General features: G+C 42.1%; 1 protein-coding gene across 1 annotated transcript in view; it reads right to left on the minus strand.

Annotated features, from left to right (window-relative positions):
- The window catches only part of TRPC7 (transient receptor potential cation channel subfamily C member 7), a 195599-nt gene extending 182573 nt beyond the window's left edge, over nt 1-13026 (minus strand). Inside the window, exon 1 of the mRNA XM_058549377.1 lies at nt 12971-13026. Coding sequence (XP_058405360.1) covers nt 12971-13026 — 56 coding nt within the window. The remainder of the gene's footprint in view (nt 1-12970) is intronic.
- Between the last annotated feature and the right edge of the window lie 6518 nt (nt 13027-19544).

A 19544-nucleotide genomic window follows, 5' to 3' on the forward strand; every position in this document is an offset into this window, starting at 1 on the left:
TAGCCAGTGGCTTCAAACCCAGGCAGACTGGCTCCGTATCAGTCTGTGCAGCCTGACAATTTTAATGATGTTCCATAAAGGACAATGGCAAAGGGCCATGAAGGTATAAATATGAATTATAATGCAGAAGGTACCTCCCGCCCCAACCAATATGTTGGTCACTGTAGTGAGGTTCTGTGTTCCTTTAGGGACAGAATTAATCCTGTCTGAGGAAACTTAATTTCTAGTGACCAGGTAGATGATCCCCTGCAGACCTAGCTACCCTTACCTCCGAGTCCCCCTTAAGAAGCTATTTTTCTTAAGTGGTTCAGCAAGTAGAGCATCATGGGCTTGGTTTGTGTATTTCACTTTGTTTTCAAGCTCATTTGCTTGTGGGTTGGATGGCTGCAGCCTTAAAGGGCTTCTCTCCTCCATGGTGAGAATTCCTCTGGGTTTGGAACAGTGAGAAACCCAAATCTGCAGGACAAAGCCTGATGTGGTTCCAGCGACCAAGTGTCTGCTGTGTTATTGAGCTAAGTGCCCACCTCTCTGGCTACACACCTCCCTGTACACACATTATCTTCATCATGGCCCTTCGCAGAGTAGTTTGAAATGATCTGCTTGTGGGAGTGAAATGAGGTGGAGAATTTCTTGCAAGAAAAGCGATCACATGAGGAAACAACTGCTCCTCTCTGGGAGAGGGGAGGACGGGCTCTGGAGTCACTGGGTCCCCAGCCTTCCTGGAACCGCCCAGGAGGAGGCTTCGTCCCAGCAGCCACTTCTGGTAGGGAAGTAGTATTGCATGTTCAGGGAAGAGAAAGAAGAAGATCCCTCATGAGAAGGGTGCCAGGGAAACGAGGAGAGGGAGCTGAGTGCGAGGATGCCCCCAGAGGCTCAGGTGCATTAAGGTTCAGAGAGATTTGGAGATGAGATGAGCAAAAAGGGGATTAAAAAAAAGAGGAATGTGTGTGATGAACTGGATTTCCTTTAAAATTCTTTGAGAGAGATAAATAGAAATTAGAATTGTGTTTTAATTACTTTTAGTTGTTGGACTTACTTCTTTGACTCACCACTTAATCAAGAGAGGGCTACGTGGGGGGGTCCCTGGACTTATTTTGGTTACATGTTTGTCTTTTTCATTTTGCTGTGGAATTCTTGAAGGCAGGAACTGCCATATCAATCTCCATATCCTCAGGGCCTAGCCTGGGGCCCAGCAGAGTAGGTGCACTTGTAGTGGGCTGAACTAGGATGACCAACTCATTCTGGTTCATCTGGCACTCTCCTGGATTTAGCACAGAAAGCCCCATGTTCCTAGAGTCCGTGAGTCCTGCAAATCGGAGTGATTGACATCCTAGCCTGAATCAACAAAAACTGAACCCTAAAACTGACTTGCTCTCTTGCCCTTGGCTAACAAGAGCTCAAGAGACTAAGTGGAATGTCCAGTGCAAAGCCAGTCCCGCCTCCAGTCAGACCCTCCAGTAGGGAGTTTCTTGGTGGCTATGTTAGTGGGAATGCTGTTTTTTCCTGCACGACTCATTCTCATTGGGTGGTAAATGTACAGTGAGGCCAGCTCAGCTGCCAGGCCCAGCCTGATGGGTCTCTTCTAAGGCCCTTGCTTTGGTTCACACAAACCCCAGCAGCTGTTGGGTGATCATCACTGCTTTCTCAGCTATAAGCTAAAGGTCTACAAGGATGTTGCTTCCACTCTGAAAAAAATTGGCTCCATTTCAACGTAGCGTAAACAACTTCTTTTTGGTATCAGAATATTAGAGAAAAAGAAGCTTTCTTAATCCAAGGTGTAAGATTTTGTTGAATGTCCACCAATCCTAGAATCTTACAGAATTTTTTTTAGTTTCTTAAACCCACTCCGTTTCTCTGACTTCTGGACCTTGGAATATGCTGTTTCCTTTGCCTGGCATTTCTTATCCTTTTCTTCTTTCTGCTGAACTGCTCCTCAGCCTAAGTGACCCCCTCCAGGCAGCTCCCTAACTACCTCTTCCATTAAGGTCAGACTCTCTGCCACGCGCTCCCCGAGAATCCTGGGTTTATGGGGAATGTGGCCTGTTTGCATGTGCTCTCCCCTGTTCTATGAGTCCCTGAGGACCTGGGCTATGTCAGAGGTGCTCTCCTACAAACCTGTTCAGCCAAGTGGTTGGTAAAGCCTGTCCTGTTCCCATGTGAGTGACAGGACAACTTTGGAACATGTCATTTCTCTGAAATCTGTTGAATCACCTGGAAATGAGTTTGCCAAAGATGATAATGATTTGAGCAGAAGCCTTTGCTGAGCATGTGCTACAAATGGATCACAGAGATGTGAAAAGAGAACAGCCAATTTATCAGAGGGAGCTTAGAGTCCAGAAATCTGATTACTAACAGGTACAAGATTAAAAGCTCCCTTGATGTCTGTCTGGGACCACTATTATTCTTTCATTTTCTGGTGATGGAAGAAGCAAGTCTTGCTTATAGGGTCTCTGTTTATTACATAAACATGTTGTTTTTATACCTTTCCTTCTCTAGGCACAAGCTAGAAAGGGGCCAGCCTGCCTAGCCAAGTCCTAGAGGAGAAAACTGTCACATAGAAGGTCTTCATGCAGAAAAGAACAATGCAGAAAGAGACAGAAGCCTGGGTCTTAGACCTGGCTCTGTACCTTCCCATCTTATGACCTTGACTAGTCTTGTTTTTGTTTGTACTAATAATATTCATTGTGTGTGCTGGTCATCTCACAAGTTGTATCTCATTTATTATAAAAAATATCTTGAGAAGTAAATTCCCCCCGCTTCACAGATGATAAACCTATGATTTAGTGACTCTCTAACCAGGGTTTATACCCATTAACACATAAGCAGTATGAGAAGTTGGGGTTCAAAGTCCATTTGACTCTATAGCTGAGCCACTAACCATGGCACAGTATTTCTCTTTGTCTCTATTTGTTAAATGAAGTCTCTTCTAGTTCTGTCATTCTCAGGTGCATGAGGACAAACAGGTCATCTGTATTTTTAGCTGTGCTTACAGATGGAAGCCCTGTCAGAAAAGAAAATACTGCACACATGCATTTTGAGTTGGATGTTTCATGGAAAAAGTCTTAGGATAACATCTTTATTTTTTCCTCTAAGCACAGAAAACATTTAATCTTTGCACATGTCATTACTCTGCCTGATGAAAATAGGAATTAGCTCTGTAGTTCTGAGATGTCTTAATGAAGTCACTGGAAGAGGCACCTTGCAAATGAAAAGGCAATGTGTGGCGAAATAGAGTGAAATTCTTCAAAGATAATTAAAGATGACACCTCCCACTCTGAAAAGGGTGGATCTTTTGGATGACTACTCTTCCAAGTGTTTTCTGGGGATTCCCAAGGCTGCATCAGTGCCAAGAAAGCTGGGAACACTTAGGTTTTTTATACCGTCAAGATTGTTCTCACTCTCAAAGCCCAGTAGAGTGTGATGATTAAAGCACAGATGATGGAGTCTGATAGAAAGGGGTTCAGATTTCAGATTCTGTGTGTTGATTTTAGGACTTAGTCCTGTCCTTCTTCTAGGCCAAGGGTAATTAACATTTCTGTTCCCTAGACCCTTCAGGATCTGGTGAAGCCCATGGACCTCTCTTCAGATAATGATTTTAAATGACTAAAATAAAAAACATAAGATTTTGTAGGAAAGCAATTATATTGGCTGTGAAAATACATAAAATAACAAATTTGTGATATGGTAATATATACTGCTTTTGTTAATGTAATAGCCACTAATTTTGGGGTAGGCATGCATTTTTGAAATATTTCAACTGTAATGTGATATGAAGATATCTGTGCCTTCTATTGGTAAAAATGTCACAGTACTATTAATTCTTCTTCGTATAGTTACTTATGCTCATAATCGAAAGATATGCTAAATTTCAGTGAGAGGTTAGTGAAAACGGTGACGGAATTATTTTTTCTCATCCAAGTTCATGAGCTACTTGAATTCTATCCATAGGTACCCTTGGTCTTCTGTACCATAGGGGCTGAAAGTCTGTAAACTACACTTTCCAGACTCTCTTTTCAGCAGGGATCTCTTTTAGGTTCTTCCAATGAGAGAATTGTTGGTCACTTAGGTGATAAATGAACTTCTTCATATAGTCCTTGTGGCAGTGGCATCACCCAATGGCTGAGGAGGTCCGTGACCTCCTGAGGCAGCTGCTCTGGTCACTCAGGGTCAAGGGCCGTGGATCAGAAAAGTGCAGGCTCTGAGGTGGGGCAGTGACTCCCTATAGTTTATCTTTGGATCACACTATGACCTCCCTTTTGCTCCTCCAGCCCTCCCAACAATTTTGTAACTTAATTCTCTGTGTTAAATCCCTCTCTACTTGAAATATCTAAAGTGGCTTCTGCTTTTTTTTTTTTTTCAGTGAGAAAGATTGGCTCTAAGCTAACATCTGTTGCCAATCTTCCTCTTTTTGCTGAGGAAGATTTGCCCTGAGCTAACATCTGTGCCCATCTGCCTCTATTTTTGTATATGGGATGCCGCTACAGCATGGCTTGATGAGCGGTGCGTATGTCCGTGCCCGAGATCTGAACCAGGGGCCGCAGATACGGAGCACACGAGCTTAACCACTACACCACTGGGCTTGCCCCAGCTTCTGCTTTTTAGATTGATTTATGACTCAAAAAAGAAAAAAAATCCTGACTCTATCTTTTACCAGTTCTGGTCCTCTGGTAAGTTAATGGACCTATCTATGCCTCATAAGCATAACACCTAGCTCAAAGGTTTGTTGCGAAAACCTAATGGTGCAGTATATATAAAGCATCTTGCACACGAAAAGATCTCTTGCAGTGTCAGCCAGGAACCTTTGACCTGAGCAACCATGTTTATGTTAGGATGACATTTCAGAGAAAGTGGATTCATTGCCTATAATTGATATGGAAATCTGATCTGGCTGAAGTATCCTTTGGACATAATTAAGTAGGATCATCTATTTGTTTATAAGGACAGTTTAAAAATTAATGAAAAATATTGTTAGAAAAAATAATGAAAACTATTATTACTGGTGTTGTTCAGTTGCTTTTGCTAATCTGAAATGTGGCCCCTTGGGCAGTGATGCTGTAATGCCCCATGATCAGCCTAGGCAAACCCAAACTCTAGCAGGATTATATATAATAATCACTATAATTTCAAGTCACCTTACACTTGTGGATGATCTCCTCCTCCCATTTTAAGTAGAAATAAACAACCATATTAAGCATCAGGGCAAAGTGCCTTCATCAGACTCAGAAAAGAAAATATTTTATCAGACTACTGGGAACCTATGAAGTATCTAAACTGAAATCCTTGAATAATTCTACAGATTTCAAAAAATTTTTGTGGGCAAAATATTTGTCAGAAAGAAAGATGGTAAATTCTTGGGGGCTAAAGTGCCAAGAACTAGGGAGTGAGGGAAGTAAGAGAGCCCTTCGAGAGGTAAAAGTTACAGTTAATGCATACTAGTCATGCCAGAGAGAAACTAAGAGACCTGAAGGAGAAACACTGGTTCTCCATTCAGAAAGACTGTCTAGAATGTTTGATTTATTAAAAAGGAAAGAGAAAGGCAGAGGAGAGCTGTAAAATGGTGCATAAGCAGTGCTCATCTGACCAGAATAGAAGAAGCTTTAAGCAGCAGACTTGGAATATTCTGACCCAGCAGATGAAACCTTCCTTATATAATAGAGATGGGGAGATGATGCATCCTGGCTGATTCCAGTAAACACTGGATTCATCCAAATGTGCAGACCCCATGCTCAAGCAACACTATGCTTATGATGTGGCTTTCTCATGTGGATCTGTTACAGAGACAGAATGGGATGATAATAGAAGTAACATCAGCACCAACAGCTAATATGTATTGAGTGTTTCCTATGTGCCAGGAATTGTCCTATTTAATCCTCACAATAATCCTATGAGGAAGATTCTATTAATGTCTCCATTTTATCAGTGATGAAACCGAGGCACAGAGAGGCTATGTAACAAAACTGAAGTCCCATAGCTAGATCCAAGAGTCTGTTGACAGTTGAGACAATGAAAGGTGTCTCTGATATGGGCCCAGTTGCTTTTTGTTTCATCCACCTGTGTGTTTTTAGGTTTCAATCTCAAATTATTTTACTCTCTTTCATGCTTTAGCATTGTGGAAACACTAAATCACCACATTTGAGTGATGAAAGCTGGTTTAGCTTTCTTGAAATACAGATTACATTTCCAGTTGGCTGCTTCAGAAATCCATTTAGTCAATGGAATTGGTGAGTGGAGGAAGCCTATACAAGCTATATTTTGAAATTCCCTTATCTGTAATTTCAAAAGCAAATCCAACAGGCTTATTTTTGTCTCCAATTAAGGTTTGCTTTTATCCACTTCACATGACCTCCTCTAGCCATGTCTTACCTTAGATGCTGCCACCTCTTTTATAGGACAACTTTCCATCTTGGTAGCCAAGGACCTGATTTCTGTCCAGCTGGAGAGGCTTGACTTTGGACCTGGGGAATGTTCTTAGTGCATCCCTAGAATGAGAAGAGCTTTAGGCCTGGTGGTTCTCAGGATGGGCAGATCTGTAATGTCAGCTCCTATGCCGTGTCCCAGATAAGGGAGTGTGAGACATGGATGAGACAAAAGGAGCAAAATGAATGAGAGAGAAAATGCCACGTACATCCATTTAAGTGGCCTAAAGAAAGCACACACTGTCTTGTCCCAGTAGCGCTCCAGTGGTAAAGACCTCTTCTGAACTCCCAACAGGATTTCAAAGTCCGCTTACATTAAATCAACTTCTAGTCAGTAGAATTCCATGGCTGCCAAATAACGCAGAGGGACCTTCCCTGTTCATAGTAGTAGGACTTTATCCCTGCATAAATGTTTCAAATAATTTTCCCACACAGGGCAAGGTGCACACTCCTGAGAATTGGACTCAATTTTCAGACGTTCGAGTCTTTTGTCTCTGTCACCACTCTGACATATTTCTAATGTCAGCATGCATTTCAGTGGACTGGAAAATTCTCATCGTGTAGCTCAGAGTCAGAGACCAAGAACAGAGCAATGAGATGTTTTATTTGAGTGGTGCTGTAGCTGTGTAAGTCATTTTGCAGCAGCATATACTCATGCCAGATAAGAACGTAATATCTTTGGAGATTTTGTTGTTGTTATTTCACTCTTCATTAGTTTGTTTGCTTTTTAGCTAAATGGAACTAAAAACAAAGGTTACTCCGAAAATACCTATTAGCTTAGGTCTTCAAAGCAGTGGGCACCTGGCAAGGAAGGATGCTGGGAAGGGAGCAAGTATAGGCCAATTTTCAATTAAGGAGGCAGTGTGGAGAATAATTAGGGAAAGCGAATAAGGAAGCCCATCTGCAATATGTGATTGTCGATATGGGCGAGGCCTCTTTCTGCTAATTAAGGCCAAAGGTGCCTGTATTACTTATTCACTTATCCCAAACCTAGAAGCTTAAAGCATATCTCACAGCTTTTGTGGGTCAGGAATCCAGGAGCAGCTTAGCTGGGTGGTTCTGGCTTGAGATCTTTCAAGTCAAGCTGTTGGTCAGGGCTGTAGCCTCTGAGACATGATTGGGACTGAAGGTTCCTCTTCCAAGCTCACTCATACAGCTATTGGCAAGAATCTGCCGTGTGGATCTCTCCATAGGCCTGTGCATGACATGGTTTCCCCCAGAGCAAGTGATGGGAGAGAAAGAGAGAGAGAGAGAATGAATCCAGTCAGAAACTGCAGTCTTCTTATAACCTAATCTAAGAAGTGGCACACCATCTCTTCTGCTGTATTCTCTTTGTTAGAAGACAGTCACTAAGTCCAGCCCACACTCAGAAGGAGGGGAGGTGAGCTTCACCTCTTGAAAGCAGGAGAATCAAAACATTTGTGGACATATTTTTAAGGCCAAGACAGTGCCATCTTAAAGTAAACTGCAAAAATGTGAGGAGTAAATGCTTAAGAGGCTCCAAGTGAGGAAGAAGACAGACAGGGTAGGAGAGGAGAAGCTATCCAGACCAGTGTGGACCAGGGGAGGCTCAATGTGGCCCAAGGGCCCTCTTGGATAAAAGAAGAGTCAACAGCATGGTTAAAGATCTGATGAGAGAGGAAAAGTTCCAAAGCGAAGAGAGCTGAGATCAGAAAAGCCAGAGGAGAGCTGTGATGGAGATTCAGTGCCTAGAGCAGAGGGCAGTAAGTCCGAGGTTAGTGTAAACATGCAAGAAGGCAAGCAGGACCAGCCAAGGCGAGGTGTTGAGGGAGCAGGCCCGGCTCTCCAGCCGGCGTCAGGGACAGAGGAGCCTGGGCTGTCTATTCAGGGAGGCTCAAAAGAGGGGGTAGGGCTCTGGAGGGACAACTTGGCCTGGCCACTCACCTGCTCTGAGGCCTCGGGAATATTATTAATTTGCCATTTTTATCAGACAGATATGATAAAATATTGTCAATTTCATGTGGTTTAATTGAATATTTTGCCTCCCTGAACTATGATTTCTTCAGTTCTAAGACGCAGATGATAATATTTACCCTGCAGTATTGATATTGAGATTAGAGATAATGTGTGTCAAAAGCCTAGTTCTGTGCCTGGCAAGTGGGGGACACTTAGTAAATGGCAGCCCCTTTTGTTATCAGGTTAACTTTGGTGGAGTTTTTGGCTGCAGAGTCGTCACCAGAAAGAACTCAGGGCCATTTCACTTAGGATACAAAGGACCAGATTGATCCTGACCATCGCTAATTCACTTAAGCAATTCTCTTCCCCGTCTGGGGCTCAGTTTTCCCATCTCATTTTAAAATGAGGAGATTGGCCTAGAAAAACTCTAATGACTTTTCCAATGCAACTGAGAAATTAAAGAAACAAACCAGACCCCACTGGTAGAAATTGCTCTATTCTCACCATCAAAGTAGGGTATCAAAGTAATGAAAGAAGTAATGGTAAATCTAGACCCAAACCTTGTTATTAAGGTAAAGATGTCTATGTGTGTGTCTGCGTGTATGTGAGTGTGCATTTATGTGTGTGCCTCTATCTGTGTGCTGTTGGGTGTCTGGCTGAGCTTTTCTGTGTATCTGTGTTTTCCTGTGTATGTCTGTGGGTGTAGTAGGGGGAGAAGTGAAGGCAACAGTCAGAGGGAAGGGGCCACGAATATTTATTGTGTTTCTGCTGAGTGCCAGGGGTTGAGCAGTGGGCTAGGGGTTCAGCAGCGACAGATGGGGTCTCTGTCCTTGTGGAACTGTTGGCTTAGCAGTCCTGGCCACTGTTTCATTCTGCACTCAGTTTCTCAGTCTGGAAAAGTTATTTCCAGAGCCTTGGAAATAACTTCAGGCCCATAATATAAATGTTAATTATGCAGTTACAGAGCTGCAGACACCAGAGGAGGTCAGCATTTATTATTCCTCTTCTGGGAGTCTGCTAGGGAAGTCTCATCACTTGGTGGGACTAGAGGCTTCGATGACTGATGTGACCTAGGAGCATGGGGCAGGTGGCCCTGAGCTTGCATGTGGAGCAATTAACATTTTATGGCTCTTTCACGCACTGCCCCTCATTCAGAAGGCAACTCTTGGCTCAAAGCCAAGCTTTCCAATTATGCCAACAATAAATGTAGTGACATTGGCAAGAGAGACAAAGGAAGAGAATGTTTGCTTTGCCTGAGGTCTGATTTCCACCCTCACACTCTAGCACTCCTCCTGTTGATGGTTTCCTCGTGGAGAATTTGAGGAAAAATAGGAAATAATCATTTAATGGTCACATTGGAGATTGTTGATTTATAGAGCCAACATATGTTCCCATATGTACTTTCTTTATTGGAAGATTACACCCCATCAACTCATTTCCTTGTAACCCAAGCAGGAGCTAAAGGGCACCTAGATTCATAAATGAAAGGGGCAAAGTTAAATTCACCAAAGAAATGGATGAAGCTGGACCTGGAGCCACATGCCCAGGACAGTGGCTACTTCTAGTGCGAAGGAGAACATTCTGACTGCACTGGAGGTTGCTTCTCTTGAAGATATCTTTCTGATGTTCATATATGTTTGTGAAGTTTCGTCTGTGGTGTTTCTTATATTCGCATTTCCCTAAGGCTAGAACTGCATGTAATATGGTACTGGTGGGGCTTAAGAAATTCGAGAGATCTCTGAATGAATGGACATGTTGGAGCGTGGGCATGTTAGGGTCTCTGTGCTGAGTTCACTATATGTAGGGTGTCACTTATCTCTTCCTGAAGCAGCCACCAGTGTAGGTGGTAGCCCACAGAGAGTCAGTAGAAAAGAGGAAGGGAAGAATGACCCATTCCCCTGCCCCCCCAACTCTGAAGGATCCTGAGGAAAGCAATCCAACTCCTGGCAGAAGGGACATCCCAGCAGCCAGCCAGCCCTCTTCCAACTGTCCTGGGTGTCTAGTTCTGAATTTCTCTGTTCAAGAACAATGCATTCAGCCAGCATATGTCATGTTCTGAAATAGAGATGAGCATTGGCAGCGCAAGGTCAATGAGCATGGGCACATTTTGAATGACTACAAAGGGCAAACACTGCAGCTCCATCCTCCATGGTGGTGTATCATATATAAGATGTGTCTTTGGGGTGTGGGAGCTTAATGTCCACTGGGCATCAGTCTCATGTCAGCACGTCTTCTAGATGGATAGGTGAACCAGCCAAAATTCTCTCTTCACAAGAGGCTGGGGAGCCTCCCGGAGAGAACTCATCCTAAAGGCAGAAGGAAGCAGGCAGGGCAAACTTGAGAAGTGTGAGGTGTGATACAGTGAAAGGCTTTCTCCCTCATTTGTCTCTTGGCCCAGGACTCTGTTTGATTTGTGACTAAGTTCTGTGGTGGGCAGGGAGCTGGGGGTGGTTCTAAAGGAGGTGACCAAAGAGCATCGTTTCTGGACCCCTCTGAGAGCATACGAAGCCCTGCTGACTTCATAACTCTGTGCCATTTTGAGCAACCCCAGGACCCTCACAGAAGGAAGCATCCACTTTAGAAATGGCAGCAGGGTCTGAGTGAGGCAGTGCGGACCTCAGAGGCCACAGCTGTGCCCAGCCATGTGGTGCTGCCCAGGCGGAAGTGGAAGTAGAAGTGGAGCTCACGGTGTGGTTCTTGACCCACAGCACAGGGTTGTGTGGTCCTGATGGTGAGATTCAACTCTCCTATGCCTTTAAACTAAGTGAGCATCTTCTAATATTTGTAACATCTTTGAATCCTGATCTTTTTCTCTTTTGGCTGTCTTTGTAAATGTAGAATACTAGGTCTTTACTACTAATTTAGCTCTGGAAGTCTACTTCTTTATTTGGAAAAAAAAAATGAAGCATTTTCAAGGAACTTATGTGCCAAATTGGGCCATCATGTTTATTATACTGTTTTTCCTTAAAGGCTTCAATTTACCAAAAACTGTACTTTAATATCTGGTCCTACTGTGTCCCTGCCATCTTGTGACCTCATTTTTTTTTTTTTAACACATAGCTGCATTTTCAGCAAGCCCTTGTGGATTAAAGAGCCTAGAAACATCCATGTTGGGATCTCTATGTGACAGCACTGAGAGTGTCATCTGAATGCAGCAGGAAGTCTGACAGACACTAAACTTTTTTTAGAAGCTAGAAATTCTGCCATTTGTGGAGTTGAAGGAAGTTTCATTTCTGGATGATTGCTGCAATTTGTCTTTAGAATAGAACCTAAATTTCTTGGAGGACTATCTCTTTGGTAGGGGCCCTTTCAGTCATGCAGATGTAAGGCAATTAGTAACTCCCTCATTTCTCTTGGGGAAGCCCCACATGTACCAAAGAATGAAATGGAGGTGCTGCAGACTATTTTAAGTGTTTTGTTCTAAAAGGCAGCCAGCAGTGCTGGCAGTGTGTCCTGTCCCCACAGAGGTAGAGACCTTGTTTTCTTTTGTTTTGTTTTGCTCTTACCTCTGAATTTGCCCTGCCCATGCCTGTTTTAGAAAACACATGAGTCTTCTCACCCCAGCATCTGCTCACAGAAGAAGGGGAGCTTGAACCAGACAAGGGGGGAGGGGCACAGGCCTCAACTCATCTCTTTGTGGTGAGGAAAGATGATGAAGAGCACTAGGATCAGGCTTGAGCAGGGCAGATGGGACCACTGGTACATCTCCTGGTATTGCTTAATGTAGTAAAAGGCAAGGTGTTGCTAAATTTACTGTTGACCATTATGACTTTCTTTTCCAGGATGTGATTGTGGGTTTCCTTCTGAGGAAATCGTAGTTTCCATTGTCAACCCAAGAGGTTAATTCTAGAGCAGGCAGGACGCTGGCATTGGATGGGAGTGTGGAAGGACTTCTTCCTTAATTTGGAGCCAAGAGTGAAGAGGGTGTTGGGGAGGCCATGGGCGTAAAGATGCTTGGAACATTCTGCTGAAGGCCGTGAGTTAGGCCCGGCTATCTGGGACAGGCCAGGAGATAGGCAAGGACCAGCTACCAGAGGCACACTGAGTGAGATAGAGCCCATGGGCCTTTAGAAGAGCCCGCTCCAGGAGAACGTAGTTACCTTTCTGGGAAGAAGTTATGCTTCTCTGAACCTGTGCTGTCTTGTTAACATCATAGCTGTGCTGTGGGGAGTTAGAAAGCACAGTGCCCTCTCCCCGAAGTTGGGATGATGGGGTGATCACCAACAGAGACCAGAAGGAAGCAGCTGTGTCTGGCCAGACTAGCAATTTCCATAGGAAAAGCTTAGAGAAAATACTGGGGATTTGCTAGAGGGATTTATATAAGTAGGACTTATGCTGTAATAATTTGAGTATAAAAAAATGGTAACTTTGTTTTGTAGTCACAGGCTGGTGAGAATGTGGACTTAGTAGTTTCTATGAGAATCCCCACAAATATCAACAATACATTGTTTCTCTTCAAAAAAATCAAAATTGAAATTACATTAGTGTATGGGATTCATGCCAGGGCTCCGGAATGAAAAACGTAGGGAGTATTTTGGACCAGAAAGACAGGGCTGAGAGGGTTTAGGGCTGATGTGCTCGGGGTCAAACCTATGCATGTGTAGATGAGGGTAAACAAATTTATTATGTAAACTTACACATTCTGGAGGCTGGTAGGGTTGGGCCTCTGCTTCTCTGCTTTACCGCCCGCCATCGTTTGTGGAGTAGGATAGTTGCAGTGCTGATCACCGGGTTTTTTAAATGGAAAAGAGAACCCAATAGTGTGGCGTTCTTCAAGATGGGATTTTGCGGAAAATGTAAGAGATGGAAGGTGTGATTGTAGGAACAAGTTCATAAATATTTTGCCTTTTCAGAGACTCCGATGTAAGGAACCAGTAAGAAAATAGAAATAATAAGTCTCTAAACATAATCACTGAACTTAGAGCATTGAGGTCTGATTCTAGCCTGAGGTGAGACTCCAGTTGTGTGTGACCTGGAGGAACTCCCCAACTCCTCCCACCCCCTGGCCCTGGCCCTCAGGTTCTCCCAGTGGAATGAGAGTTCAGGCTTAGCTAGCACCTGTTCTTTTCCAGCTGTGATGACTGGGCCCCTGCGATGGGGCTACCACTTGCTGGACACCTGGTCTCTCTCAAATTGAGATGTTTAAAGTGCTGCCCTTGGCTACACACACATTGATGGCTTAAGTAGAGGAAGGCTGGCTTTCAGGTGCCTGAGTGTGACAAAGTGAACATCCTGGCTGCCTGATGGCCCTTTGTCTCCCTGCAGTGCCCCCTAGTGTTTCTGGGCATCATACTTAGGCATTCCACCAGGTCACTTGCAGGAAACCAGGAACCTATTATATAATGCTGGGAATTCATCTTGAGGGTATCAGGATTGCTGGGTCATTTCCCTCTGCCCAACTTTGCATACCAAATAGCAATATTCAAATACTGCTTATTCCTGGTAGAAAACCAGAAAGGAGCATAAAGCAGCAGTGCTGTCATTTCTGCATCATTCCAAATCCAAAGCAGGGAAAGGACCAATGGGGAAGCACACAAAACATGGGAGGAACAGAACTTCTTTCTCTAGAAACAGCTATTTTATCAACTGCTTTAAATTAAAAGCATGTTCTGGGCAGCCCTTGGCCTTCAGCAGCCAGTGTTCATATCACGTTCTGGTTTACAAGCAGCTGATGAGTGATTCCAGGTCTAACAGTTATCTGTAATTGAAATCATCATAAAACAACCCCCCTGCACTGACTGAGACAGTAATCAACATCAGGAATGCTGTGTGTACAGCATTCAGGACCTATAAAATATGCGCGATTAATCTGCTGAACTTCATTCAGGCTTCCAGCAGTGTTGTCACCTGGGACCAGAGAAGCAGCAAATTAATTCTGAACCTCCACTAGTTTCAAAACATCAAGCGCAGGCTCCTTCGTGTGACTGTCTTCTGCAGTGCTGATCTGCCTTTGTAGATACTTTGTGGAAAAATCAAACAGCTAGAATGCAAGGTTCTGTTTGGCCACAGAGGGTACGCCGGTGCCCCTCCTGGTTCCCAAGACCTCTTCTTTTCTTCTCATCTCGGTGACCTTCATCTCCTCCTTCAGGTACCTAAAGCCATAAACTCAGAGAAATGAAAAATTCTGACTTTGGTCAGCACATTGGAAACTCCTATGTAGAAATCAAGTCAAGGAAGAAGAAATGCCTGATGGCAAAGCATTAAGATTTGAGTCAGGAAGTGGGTCTAGTCTCGGCTCTGGCACTAACTGCCGTGTCTCCTTGGACAAGTTGCTGTCCTTCTCTAGGTCTTAGTTGGGGAGGATCCCGTTTTGAAAGCCCTGCCAGGTGTGTTGGTAGTGAAGGGGAATTTGAATGAGCTGATGCTCAGAGCATATCCCGTCCTTTCCAATCACAAGGCGGCTCTGGTGCTACTTATGGCTCTATGGCTCCATACACTGAGTGAGTTTCTAATAGCTGCGAGAGGTTGAGATGTTAGGACAAATTTCATTTTGGGAGAAATAATGGACTTGAATTTGTGACCTGTTTCAGGCATTTTAGCAGGTGCTGAGCTCTGCCCCTCCTCTGTTCACTGCCTCATTGCCAACTCATGCTCCAGTTATTATCCCTTGCCTCGGTTACTGTCCCAGTCTCCCATGGCTTCTGGTTTCTCTCCTTGTTCCTTCTCTAATCCACGCTAGAGTGAGCTTTCCTAGATCAAAACTTGACCATGTTCTTCTCAGGTGAATGCCTCCCAATCATCTGCAGAATAAAATTGGAATGCCTTGATGTTTGGGGCCTGGCCCCACACAGTCCTCTTTCCCTTCTGTCACTACCTCTTCCTTCGTCTATCTTGAATTTCCTTCTGTTCCCCAAGCAAGCTATGTTACTTTCTGCTCCTTTGCCTCTTCCAGTGATTTTCTTCCTCACCAACATTTACCCTTTCTTCCCCAAGCATATCTGATTTTTTTTCCTTCAAAAGTCTGATTGTCTCCTCCCCTGTGAAGCCCTCCTACTGGCAGAGTAAATCACTCCCTCTAGTGTTCCCATAACACCTAGACAAGTCCCATCAGAGAGTCTTTCCCATTGTATTTAATTATTTTCTCACTTCACCACCCAGTGGTATCAGTGAGGGCAGGGACTGTGTTTGATTTCCTGTCACAGAATTCTCAGACAGTAGCAGAGTACACGAGACGTAGGAGGAGATTAAGTCCTGCTGTCTCCACATGTTTCCCACCACCTGATAGTCTACCACACTGTCCCTCTCCTAATACCATGTGAATTTTTAAACATCTGTTTATCAACATTTTATGTTGATTTACATACAATAAATTGTATATATTTTCTGTGTACAAGTTTTGATAAATGTATACACCAATGTAACCACCACCCCAATTAAGATATAGAACATTTTAATCATTCTGAAAGTTTCCTTGGGTCCCTTTGCAGCCAACCTGTCACTCCCCTCATCAAACACTGATCTGTTATCTATAATATAGGGTTAGTTTTGCCAGTTCTAGAACTTGATATAAATAAAATCACACAATGTGTGTTCTTCTATGTCTGTCTTTTTACATTCAGCATGATGTTTGTGTGATTTATCTGTGGTGTGTGAATCAGTTCTTTGTTCCTTTTTATTGCTGATTAGTATCCCATTGTGTAAATACTCCGCAGTTTGTTTATCCATTCCTCTCTTGATAGACATTTGGGTCATTTCCAGTTTGGAGCTATTATGAATAAAACTGCTATGAATATTGTTTTGCAAGTCTTTTGTGGATATATGTTTTCATATGTCTTAGGTAAAATACCTGGCGGTAGAACTGCTGGGTTGTAGGGTAAGTGTATGTTTAACTTTCTAAGAAGTAATGGTTCCCTAAAGTAGTTGTTTCATTTTACATTTCCACCAGCAATATGCAAGAGTTCTAGCTGCTCCGCACTTTGCCAACCCTTGGTATTACCAGTCTTCTTAATTGTAGTCATTCAAGTGGGTGTGTAGTCGTAGATCATTGTGATTGTAGTTTGCTTTTCTCCATGTTTAAAAAACTTTTCATGTGTGTATTACCCATTTATATATCTTCTTTCTTGATGTGTCTTCTTCAAATCACTTATCTATATTGTATTTGGATTCTTTGTCTTCTTATTAATATTTTGTGTCCTCTGTAAAGTATTTTTGACTACCTTAGGGTTGTGAATATTTTTTCCTTTGTTTTATTCTAGAAGTTTTATAATTTTAGTGTTTAGGTATATGAGTCATTTTGAATTAGTTTTTGTGTGAGGTGTAAGGTAGGAATTGAGGTTCATTTTTTTTCCATATGACTATCTCATTGCTCTCATACCATTTTACAAAAAGACTATCCTTTCCCTATTGATTTACCTTGGCACTTCTGTAAAAAGGCAATTTATCGTATATGTGTAGGTCTTTTTCTGGACTATCTACTTGGTTCCATTGATCTACATGTCTGTCTTTACACCAATATCATATTCTCTTGATTATTGTAGCTTTGTAATATGTCTTTAAATCTGACAGTAAAAGTCATCTAATTTTGTTCTGCCTTTTCAAAATTGTTTTGAAATCCTATGTTATTTAAATTTGCATATAAACTTTAGAATCAGCTTGACAATTTTTATTTTTAAAAAGGCCTCTAAGATTTTGATTGAGATTATATTGACTCTATAGGTCAATTTCTTTCAGAAATGAGTTTTAATTTTTAGAGTAGCAGTCTTAACACATCTTTTGTTGAACTTATTCCAAAGAATTTTATGGTTTTGATGCAGTTGTAAATTGTATTGTATTTTAAAAAGAAATGTTTTGGGACAATCTTAGGTTTACAGAAATATAGCATAGTACAAAGAGTTCCCGTTTTCCTTTATTATTAATATTTTACATTAGTAAGGTATGTTTGTTACAATTAACAAAACAAATTTGGTACATTATTATTAATTAAGGTCAATACTTTATTCAGATTTCCTTAGTTTGCCTCACTTCCTCTTTCTGTTCCAGGATCCAGTCGGGGATACCACATTACACTTAGCAGTCATGTCTCCTTAATTACTCTTGCCTGTGACAGTTTCTCAGACTTACTTTGTTTGTAATGACTTTGACAGTTTTGATGAGTATTGGTCAAGTAGTTTGTAGAAGGTCCCTCAATTGGGATTTGTCTGATGTTTTTCGCATAATTAGATTGAGGTTCTGTGTTCTTGGAAGGAAGACCACAGAGTTACATTGCCATATTCATCACATCTTATCAAGTATACATACGATCAACATTATCACTGTTGATGTTGATTTTGATCACTTGGGTGAGGTAGTCTGTATACTATGTGTCAAGTTTCTCGACTGTGAACTTACTATTTTTTCCCTGTTTCCATATTCAGTCTTTGGAATGAAGTCACTATGTGCAGCCCACACTTAAGGAAGTGGGGATTTATGTCCCCACTTCTTTGTTTTTTTTTTTTTGTGAGGAAGATCAGCCCTGAGCTAACATCCTATGCCAATTCTCCTCTTTTTTTGCTGAGGAAGATTGGCCCTGGGCTAACATCCATGCCCATCTCCCTCTACTTTATATAGGACACTGCCACAGCATGGCTTGACAAGCGGTGTGTCAGTGCGCGCCTGGGATCCAAATCCGTGAACCCTGGGCCGCCGAAGTGGAGTGTGCGCACTTAACCGCTGTGCCACCAGGCCGGCCCCTACACCCCCACTTCTTGATGGTGGAGTATACACATGAATTATTTGGAATTCTGCTGCACAGAAGATTTGTCTCTTGTCACATTTATTTATTCATTTATTTGTTTTAGTATGGACTTATGGATATTTATTTTAAACTTTGGATTATAATCCAATACTACTTCATTTATTTTGTTGCTCATATTTGTCCAGGCTTGGGCATTGGGAACTCTTATCGTTTGGCTCCTGTGTCCCTTTGTCATACTTCCATCACTGTGTACTTTTTTTTTTTTTAAAGCACTTCCTTACTTTCTGGTACTACAAGATTATCAAGGCTCATTTTGTGTACTTCCTACCTCAGACCTACAATCAGTCATTTCTCCAAAGAATACTGGTTCTTTTCAATGGAGAATGGTATTAGAAACTGAGATCTGGATGCAAAGTGTGCTCCTTGCTACTGGATGCTGTTGTTTCTAGGTCCTCTTGGCAGACAGAGCAAGGAAATATATATGTGTGTACTAACCTGTGTATATACACATATGTATAAATATTTCTATATGTAGCCATTTATAACTGTATTAAGGTAAACATAAGTTCACACCGATGTCTCCAACTCTAATTCATTACCACATGGATCATTCTAGCCTCTTCTCCTTGCATATCTGTAACTTTCCACTCCAACAGTGAGAAACCTGGATCCCACCATCCACCAACCATTTACTTAATTGTTCAATTCCAGTATACATCTATAGCAGTATCAGAACAGTTAACCTGTACTCCCATGTGGAAGAACTTTATCGATAGAGCACAGTGCTTATGTATAGTTTCTGTTGCCTTTTAGTCTTACAGATTTCACTCTTTTCAAAGTTACTTAGGTTAGTACTTTTTATTCCCAGTCGTTTCAGCGAGGTTGTTCCATACATTTGTAATATAGTTAATTGTTTCGTCATATTCTGCATGTCATATTGGGAATCTCCCAACGTCCTAAATGATTTTTAACATTTGCAGTTATTAAGGTTCATTCTTTGTGCTGTAACATTCTATGGGTTTTGACAAATGTGTAAAATCATGTATTCACCATAAGTATCATACAGAATGGTTTCACCACTCTAAAAAATCCCCTTTGCTTCTCCTATTTAACCCTATCCCCTCCTCTCAAACCCCTGCAACCATTGATATATTTTTCATGTCTATAGTTTTGCCTCATCCAGAATGTGATATAATTGGAATTCTTTTTAGACTGGCTCTTTTCACTTAGCAATTTCCATTTAGGATTCATCCATGTTTACTCATAACTTGATAACTCATTTCTACAGCATGATGGTTTGATTTACATATATTGTGAAATGATTACCACAGTAAGTTCAGCTAACATCCATCATCTAGATACAATGAAAAGAAAAGAAAGAAGAAAAGAGAAAAAAAATTTCTCCTTATGATGAGAACTCTTAGGATTTACTCTCTTAACAATTATATATCATATAGCAGTGTTAACTGTAGTCGTCATGTTGTACATTACATCCTAGTACTTATTTATGTCATAACTGGAAGTTTGTAGTTTTGACC

Source organism: Diceros bicornis, chromosome 1, assembly GCF_020826845.1.
Source record: "Diceros bicornis minor isolate mBicDic1 chromosome 1, mDicBic1.mat.cur, whole genome shotgun sequence".
NCBI lineage: Eukaryota > Metazoa > Chordata > Mammalia > Perissodactyla > Rhinocerotidae > Diceros > Diceros bicornis.